We start from the raw sequence: 9,659 nt of genomic DNA on the forward strand, positions 1-9,659 counted from the left end.
TATATATATTTAAATCCATCAAAAGAAATGCTGGTTTTTGTCCTGCAGTTATTTCTCTTTTTGGTATTTTTAAAAAATTGGCATATCTCTGGTTTTAGGCTTGGGGCTGGGAGGAGGGACATTTTTAATGGGATGTTTTCTGGACCTAATGAAGCAGTAAAGAAATAAATGACACTTTTGTCAAAATACAGAGGGATATGAGCATTGCCAGCCAGGATAGTTGCTATATATTGCTTCTGTGTGTCTTCTGTGCCTCTGTTTAACCAGCAAAGCGAACAAACAAAAGCTTTTGTGTTTGGAGATGTTGGGTTTTCTTGGCTCATTTTTTCTTAATTGAAAAATTAATATGCCAAAGTATAAATATTTCACAAAGAATTGAATATTTTACTGCTGAAGGGACTATGGTTCTAGGAAGGTGTAGCTAAAAATCTTCCCATAATGAGAATTAAGAATTGCTGGGTAGGATGCTGCAGCCGTTTGCTGTCCGTGATTGCACGACAGCTCAAAGAAACAGGGGGGTCTGAGGCTGCAGTCGTGAGGTTCTGCCTCTCCCTGATGCTGCTGGAGTATTTGCATGTTGGGAGATGTGGTTTAATGAGCTGATATTGCCAGAAATTCTTCACTTTTTTTCCATGTTGTGCGTGTTTCTGGGCAGCCCAGCTGCTCTGCAGCCGGCAGCTGTGCTGGCCCAGGGCAAAATCCTCAGCCCCAGTTTGGGCCAGATCAAGCTGCTGTGTCAGGCTGGATCCTGATACCCTTCTCGATCCATTACATCTGTTGTTTTGAGGTAAAAAAAGCTGTTTTCTGGTGTACAGAGGTGATGCCCGTGGCCAATGCAGAACCGGGCACAGGTTATGGATGCTGGGAACACGGAGGAGGAGGAGGACGGAGCACGGTGGCAGCCTGCAACCAACTGGGGCTTGGCAGAAGGGTCAGTGGGGATGGGTGGGATGCCCACACGATGGGGACCACAGAGGGTCCTTCCAGGGTGGAAGTTGGAGGGAGCACATCACTGGTGGGTGCAGCATTTTGCAAATCGCTCTGCATCCCACACGGTTTCATTTTGTTTGTGCACTGGATCTTCCTGTACAGCAGCAGCTCAAACAAAACACAAAATGTGAGCTGAGCAGGCAAACGATGCCAAACGAGATTGATGTGAAGAGCGGGCAGGATATTACAGGATAGACACCAGAGATCAGCAAAATAAACTGGTCCCAGTCCCCCAGGTGAAGGGAATCATGGTTGCTGTGACTTAGCACTGATTCAGGAGCAGCCAAAGGTAATAAAGCACTAAAGCAGCTTTAATCCTAAATAAATGAGAGGTTCGTTACAGAGCACGCACATATTGTGTTTTCAATGGGGTTGATGAGCTGCAGCAGAGCCTGCTCGAGGACAGCGTCGCTGGCCAGGGCGCGCTCTGCCGCGCTTTGGTGCTTTCTGATTGCGTCTTGAAAACTTTATCAACTGCTTTGGAAGGTGTTGGCCACTGGGTTTCTCTGCTTGCAGAAAGGAAACCAGGGCAGATTACATTTGTAGGCCAGCTGAGGCGTTCCGTCTGCTGCCTTGCAGGTGGAGTTCTGGAGTATTAAGGACAGAAGACAAAAAGACCAGGTGTGTGTTCGTTAAGTCTTACAAATCTCTTATTTCAAGAGGTACAGGACAATTCTACTTTCAGGCAGTGATAAAGCCTTGATGGTTCATATTTATCATTTCAATCGGATTACCTGGGGGGTTGAGATCAACCCTAAATCAAGCACTGCAATTTGGGAAATTCAGATACAAAATCCAAACGTGCCTGTTGCTTTGAAGGGCCCCGTTAAGGCACCAACCCAGCCTATTTCTGCCCCATAGAGACCACTTCAACTGATGGTGGTGCAGATGGCACATCAGTGTTGCAGGATCAGGACATCTGAATCTCATTTGAAACAGGCATTTCCTTACCTTACCTCCATCCTTTGCTGACTCTGAGGTGGTGACGGTTTCCTGGATTAATTTTCTTCAACTCTTAGATTTCTTAATAGTTTACCTTTAAACCTGAACTTCCATTACCTCTAATTCCTGTCTTTGGGATAAATATACCCCTCTAGTGCTGTTTATCTGAAAGTGTTGGCCTCAGTTATGTTTTTATTTTGTCTTTCACATCTTTTTCTTTGTGAATTCCTTTCCTTGTTTCATGGAGACTTTCTATGTGAACACTGAAAAGGCACATAAGGAAATTCTGGATGCTGTCTCCAGGAGTTCAGCCTATATTTCATCTGTTCTAAATTTTGGTTCTTGTAGCAAGTTTTCCCATACCCTTGCTGGTTTTTTTTTATACCTAGGAATGTTATCAAATCCTGGGATATCCTTTCTTTTGCCACCAGTTTACACTCACTCTGCATCAAAGAACAACATAGCAGGAGGTTCCAGTTCAGGTTTCTTTTTGGCCATCATCGCATGCGTTTGCTCTTGTCCCTCCCTTGTTGAAGCTGCCTTGTACCACGGGGCAGCTTTTACAAATAATTTCAGAATTGAAGGTCTTCTTAGTAAGAAAGCTCATCTTGCAGCAGAGCTGTGGAAATGCAGGTTCATGAGAAGCTGGTGAGGAATTGCAAAATCTTCTCTGTCCTAAGAGCGTTGGTGTTGGCGCTGTAAGGCTGGACCTCCCATCGTGGTGCCAGAGGGCACTGAAGCTGCAGGACACTGGTGCTGGAACTGGTGCTACTGGTTAGGAGAGAAATATGAGGTGGAGGAGAAGTCAGGAGGCTCCATCTGCCTTTGCAGAGGGCGATCTTTGACTCCATTTATCCTGAACAGCATTTCTTGGGAGGCTGTTGGAGAGGTCTGGAGAACAAGCCTGATGAGGAGCGGCTGAGGGAACTGGGGTTGTTTAGCCTGGAGAAGAGAAGGCTGAGGGGAGACCTCATCACCACCTCCAACTGCCTCAAGGGAGGTTGTAGAGAGGTGGGTGCTGGTCTCTTCTCCCAGGTGATGGGGGATAGAACAAGGGGAAACGGCACCAAGCTGTGCCAAGGGAGGTTCAGGTCAGAGATAAGGAGGAAGTTCTTTCCTGAGAGGGTCGTCAGAAGCTGGCACAGGCTGCCCAGGGAGGTGGTGGAGTCACCATCCCTGGATGTGTTTAAAGAGCGGGTAGACGAGGTACTTAGGGATATGGTTTAGGGGGTAGACAGGAGCGGTTGGACATGATGAGCTCAGAGGGCTTTTCCAGCTGAGCCATTCTGTGATTCTGTGTGATCATCCGGTTGTGAGAAATGAGAATACTGAGAAATAGTCATTAATTAGGAGTATTTTGTTTGTGTACGAGATCACTGCGAGCATTAATTGCAGGGAAAATGTAGAGGCTCAGCTTTATAAAGATCATTTGCAACAAGGACAGCCCGATGTTTGGTGCTGCGTTGGAGAGATTTTTCTTCCGTATTAAATAAAGGACTTTTTGTAAATGCTGTTTCCCCTGGTTTAATCATTCTAAGTAATGTCAGAGACCAAATCCCTATTTTAAGTACGGAACTCATTCAGTTTGACTCCGAAGCTGTGGGTAGGATGTCTATAGTTAGGTTGGCAGGCTGTCCTCCCCCCTTCAGAGCCGAAAATGAGGATGTGAATGAAGGCGACGGGATCGTAATTCGTTTTGTGCTACAGCTTTTGCACTCTCCCAAGTGTCCTGTTTATATGCTTGGTTTTTAAGGATCTTTTTAAAAAATACTTAGACATGTATTCTCTGGGCAGATAACTAAGATACATTTAAAAGCAGCTGGACACGACAATCTAGGCCAAGTCTGCTCTTCTTTAAATCATAGCTGGAATAAAGCAAAGGCCAGATGTTGATCAGATCCTTTAATAAACCGGGGTTGGGGGCTGCTCTGTGCTGTGGGTCTCTGCCTGGGTGCAATGCCATAGCGTTTAAATTGTTTGTTAAATTACAGAGAATGTGTGGACATTAACATACTTTATCTAATAAGATCCTGTTTAATTGTGAACCAAGTCAATTGGTTATTTTGGTCTTCTGTTGCATTTTAACTGAGTGCAATGTAACAGACATTGAATTTTGTTAGGATTTATGAGGATTTGAGACCAACAGCGTGCTTATGGGCTCAATACAGTGGCCATAATGCCCTATAGTTTAGCAATTTTAATAATTTTACCTTATAGATTAGTGCACAGATGCTCTTAAGATGGAGTGGGAGGGAAGAATTAAGAAAAGCTTAATTAGAGTATATGTGTGTTTGGAAGGGACGTGTTTGACAGTGCCTGCCACCGTTATGTGAAGTAATGGGTATCGATAGGAAGCAGGGTGTGATTGGGTTTATGTGGCTCTGAGGAGTGCCCATGGTGGTGTCCGGATGCCGGCTCCCACGCAGCAGGAGAGCGCAATAACTCTCTTTGGGAATGAAAAATGATGGACACCGATGTCTAAAAAGTGTGTTTAAAGCTCATTAACGTGCGACTGACTTAACCTTGAATCACACACGCGTTTCTGTAAGGGCCTCCGCTGAGGCAGAGAGGAGATTTAAGGCTGGAAGAAAAATCAGGCGTGCTCCACAAATGAGGTGTGTAAGGATATAGGTTCCTGTGTTACAGATTTATCATTTCCTTTCCACACCGGTGAACTGCACATGGAGAGGATGATGAAGAGGGAGACGACTAATAATGGTTTTTTGTTATTAAAAAAATAATAATCAAGAATTAAACTGTACGATTCACGTACAGTTGTGAAGGCAGGAACCTGTGCCGCGCAGACTGCTCTAGAGGGACGTTTTGATTTATGGGTAGAAGCAGTGCATATATAAATTCTTCCATAGCCTCATTGCTTTTTGTTTTGAATTTATGACACCGTACAAGGAGTTACTGGTTGTAGGTTTTGCAGTCTTATTTCCATCCCCTTGACAACTTTTGTACTTAAATGCTTCCGATATGTTGGCTGTAGAATCTGGAATCTGGTGTTTCTCGCATTGCGTACACTAATGCACACACTCATATGGATTCTTGCGTATATTCACCTTTGAAATGCCTTTTTTTGTTCTTCTTTTTAGGTTATGAACTCGGTGTTCAAGACTATTCTAGACTTGACGTATCCAATAACCTCTATGTTTTCTGGAGCGGCTTTTAACAACACCATCAACAACATCTTCAAAGATAAGCAGATAGAGGTAGGCTCCTTCTTTGCTTTATGGGTAGTAAATGTGTTCTGTGTTCTGTTGCTGCAGCAATAGCTTTTTTCCATGCTAATATGAGATGCGGGGCTGCAAGATGACTGGAACCATGCTAGAAATGTGAATGTGATGTTATGTGAATAGAGGAAGGAGCCTGTTCTTGCATTTTGACGGATTTAGAGAACACAAGGGCTTGATGATTTGTAGCTGCTCCTGTTTGACAAAGGGATCCATCATCTGAGAGCAGAAGTTAAAGTTGTGCCCCTGAAGTCAAATCGCTGAGGTTGTTTCTCATCATTTTTCAGCATCAGGTCTAAGATCCTTAGGGCACACCAGGAGGAGGTCTTGGACAGGGGAGCAATGAGTTTGGCTCTTTAAAGTTTTATTTTTGAAGCTAGAGTGAGTTGTTATGAGCAGTCTATTTACTGAAAGCTGGGATAACACAAGTGTGGCGTCTCCTGGTTTGCATACGGTGACCATCCATGATTGCTGGGTGCTGCAGGGTCTGCCTGAGCTGCCAGCCACATCCAGAATCCCCCTGTCCCTCAGCAACAGCGATTTATAGAGCACGTTTTCAATGGTTGTCTTCCTAGATCACCGAGCTTGGAGACTGTTTGGGCTAGCCCTGCAATCTTACCTCGTTTGCAGTCATCCAAATGATTGCTGTGTTTGGAATCTCTGTGATGAAAGATTATGTAGCAAATTAACACTATATATATGCTTTAACTGCCATGTATTTATTAAAAATAACCTACAACATTCCCTACTTAAATGCAAGTATGAAAGTAAGGGATTAATCATCACGCAGCTTAAAATAGCATTTTGCTGTGCAGAGTGGGAACAGACAGGTTTAGAGCGATAAGTCCCTCTGAGACTGGAATTATTTTTGTTTTGTTATTCGGGCAGCACCAGCCGTGCTCTGTTCTTTCATCGTGCATATCCCTCCTGGAGCACCCCAGCTCCTATCGGTGGTGCCAGCAGCTCCTGCAGGAAGACGTGTGGTTGTCCATGGCCCGAACCACCTCCTCTCTGCTTGCTTTGATGCAGCTGAGGAGCTGCCCTCTGCAAAGCACCGAGACCTTCTTGGTGGTGCAAAGCGGAGTCTTCTCTCGGTTAATCTGCCGTGACTCGTGGGTGGTGCATTGAGGTGTGAGGCTGGAGGGTAACGCTGAGCTGAGCTTTGAGGAGTGGGTGAAAAATCTCCTCTGAGCTTCGGTGGCCCCAGCTTCCCCTGGACCATCTGGGGAGGGGGCTGGAGCACAAGAGTTATGGGGAGCAGCTGAGGGAGCTGGGGGTTCAACTGGAGAAGAGGAGGTGAGGGGAGACCTTATCCCCTCTACAGCTCCTGAAAGGAGGGGGTAGCAAGGGGAGGGTCAGTCTCTTCTCCCAATTAACAAGCAATGGGATGAGAGGAAACGGCCTCAAGTTGCACCCAGGGAGGGTTAGATTGGATATGAGGAAATCCCCTCTACAGCTTCTAAAAGGAGGGGATAGAGGGGAGGGGTCAGTCTCTTCTTCCATTTCACAAGTGATGGGACAAGAGGAAACGGCCTCAAGTTGCACCCAGGGAGGGTTAGATTGGATATGAGGAAAAATCTCTTCACTGAAAGGGTTCTCAGGCACTGGCAGGGGCTGTCCAGGGCAGGGGTGGAGGCAACATCCCCGGGGGGCTTAACAGCCCAAATGGCCCTGTACCTCCCGTATTTAAAAGATAGGGAAATGAGGTGCTTGGACACATGGTTTAATGGTGGACAGGTTATGGTTGGACTCAATGGTCTTTAAAGTCTTTTCCAACAAAATGATTCTATATTTCTATGTGATCTATCATTGCTTTTGATTTCAGCAGTCAACTTATGGTACTTTCCCTTAAGATGCAGTGGATTCTTTCCTCGTGATTTTTAACAGCTGTAACTGTGTGATCTGCTCTAACCTTGCAGTCACTGGAAGGTTTTGTCCAAGAGAAATCCCGTTCTGAGGCACACAACAACATCATCTTTGTGCCTGTGCTGAGCCCTTCAGTCTGTGCCTGAGCATTCCCTCACGCTGGAGGGTTTCCATCAGATAAACAGGGAGAAATGTTGTGTTTCCATCAGATAAACAAGGAGAAATGTTGTGTGGCCCTGCAAGGCAAGAGGCAGTTACTCCTTCACTGCAGCCTGTGTTACCAGCGCAGGTCAACCACTCGAGTCGCTGGACAGACTGAAATTGAAGCTGCATAAGTGTAAAGGGCAACTTATAAAGTAACAGAAGCTGAGCAAAGACACATTAAACCTTGAACAAATGTTTTCTTAAAGCATTATTTCAGAGCATCCAGACTGCAAACATCCATCTTTTCTCAGTATTTGGAGTGGTTTTGGAGGGGGCTGGGTAGCAACGATTTCCAACTGGAAATACATCCATCAGCAGGAGTCAGTTCATCACCTCACAAACACAGGTGGTGTTTGGATGCTTGGGCACAGCTGCTCCTTGCTGGGAGGATGCCCAGAGGTGGTCCCACCTGAGGGGCTGGGGTGGGCACTGGCCTTTGTATCTCTAGAAAAGCTTAAAATCAGGAAGCACTGGAAGAGATCCTCCTTTTTGCTACCCGTGGCTGTGCGGTGGCACTCCTGCCCTCCTCACGCACGCCCTCATCCCTCTCCTGCATCAGAGCTGGCGAGCAGTAGTGCTTACGTTGAGCTGTTATTTCTGACGCTGAAAGGGAGGTTTCCATTTTCTCTTAAATCTGCTCTCTGACAGTCCCTGTAACGTAGGTGGCTCCCGATTCCCTGCAGCGCTGGTTGTGGGGTAGCCCTGGTTACCAGCAACCCCCGTGGTTGCTGCTGCAGATGTCAGCCAAAGGCTGAAGAAATCAGTCCATGCCCCTTCTTCCAGGAAAGCACAGAGAAATCCAGGGCAAGGTGCTTGAAGGTATTTCTCAAGAAACACCGTTATTGCTCCTCTGAAATTACCCATCCTTCCGGGAGAGGACCAGGCTCTGGAGTTCTTATTCCCCATGCCAGAAGGACAAAATGCTCCTGCAGGTCAGTGCAGCTGGAGGGTGAGAAATTAGAAAAGACTTTTAGCAAGTCCTGTTCCAGACTTGAATAATGCTCTGTCCTCAAAAGAAATCAAACAGTATCTGAGAAATGCAGCCTCCATCTCTGTGTGGTAGGTCTTGGTTTAGTTTCCTTCGTGCATGTGTTTGCATGAATACGAAAGGAAGCATCAGATAGACTTCTTTCCCCGTTCCTTTATTTTTGCTTGAAATGTGGTTGATGCTCTGAATCTGCAACCATCAGAATATCTTTAGCGTGGAGAGGCACCCCCAATACTCTCGTAGTCACACTTTATTCACCGCCCTCCCATGGCATTTATACCAGATGGGTTGTAATACTGGCACAGCATCTGTTAGTCCTCCCCAGCTCCACCATCTTTGCAGAGCTGCTTAAGAGATTTAAACTCTCTGGAAAAAAAGCCCAAAAATCCTTCTTGGCAGTTCAGAATTCATACTGAACAGCTCAGACACCTACACCAGAAATGCAGCCTGACCCAAGAGGGAGTGCTGCTCAGCTCAGACCCATAGCTGGGGTCCAAACCCTCGTTGGGCTTGAGTTGAAGGCACAGCAGAATCACAGGATCACAGCATGTCAGGAGTTGGAAGGGATCTGGAAAGCTCCCCCAGTGCAACCCCTGCCAGAGCAGGATCACCAGAGCAGTCACACAGGAACACGGCCAGGGCTTTGGGTGTCTCCACACAAGGAGACTCCACAACCTCTCTGGGCAGCCTGGGCCGTGCTCCATAACCCTCACACTCACAAAGTTTGTCCTCATGTTCAGCTTGAACCTCCTGTGCTCCAGCTTGGGACCATTGCCCCTTGTCCTGGCATTGGCCATCCCAGAGCAGAGCCTGGCTCCTTCCTCCTGACACTCGCCATTTACAAATTTATAAACACATCAGAGCTGTGCTGGAGAAGACCCAGACACCGTGTCCCATGAACAGGGGCTGGGAAGGTGGGTTAACCTCTCCAGTCTTGGTTCAGCTTTGCTGACTGCCAGAACTACCAGCTGTTCTCTGGGTGTAAGTTCAGTTTATTCAGAGGAGTCCTCCTCCTGCCCCTTTGCAGGCTGCCCTTTCCCCGGACACCATGGAGACTTTCCAAAACCATCCCCTCTCCAGCAATTCAGATGCAGTTGGGAGGCCACCTTCTTCCCATTCAGTTTTTCCAGGATGCGAGTACAGATGTGGCTGAAACAAAATTGAGAACTTCCCCTGCCAGGAGCAGGGCTTGTTGGTTTGGTGTAGCCCCACTGAATAAACTTGTAAAGCACTGAGCTCAGCCATTCATTTGTACATCCTCCTCCTTTCTATGTACCCCACTCCTCATCTCTATTTTACCTGCAGTGTCTTAAGCAACCTCTGGGGTCTTCTTGAAGATCCACCTTGCAGGAGCCTTTGCTCCTGTAGGTAATGCTGCAAAGCTTTGTGTTTTCCTCTTTGGCTCAGCAGCTTTGGGTCTCAGCAGCATTGCT

General features: G+C 46.6%; 1 protein-coding gene across 1 annotated transcript in view; it reads left to right on the forward strand.

Moving 5' to 3' along the window:
- Positions 1 to 5,030: 5,030 nt before the first annotated feature.
- Positions 5,031 to 9,659, forward strand: part of LOC104541690 (patatin-like phospholipase domain-containing protein 7) — a gene marked incomplete at its 5' end in the record, with an annotated part of 26,616 nt that continues 21,987 nt past the window's right edge. The window contains one exon of the mRNA XM_010185809.1: positions 5,031 to 5,147. Within this exon, the coding sequence (XP_010184111.1) occupies positions 5,031 to 5,147 (117 nt within the window). The remainder of the gene's footprint in view (positions 5,148 to 9,659) is intronic.

This window comes from Mesitornis unicolor, unplaced genomic scaffold (assembly GCF_000695765.1).
Source record: "Mesitornis unicolor isolate BGI_N332 unplaced genomic scaffold, ASM69576v1 scaffold1536, whole genome shotgun sequence".
NCBI lineage: Eukaryota > Metazoa > Chordata > Aves > Mesitornithiformes > Mesitornithidae > Mesitornis > Mesitornis unicolor.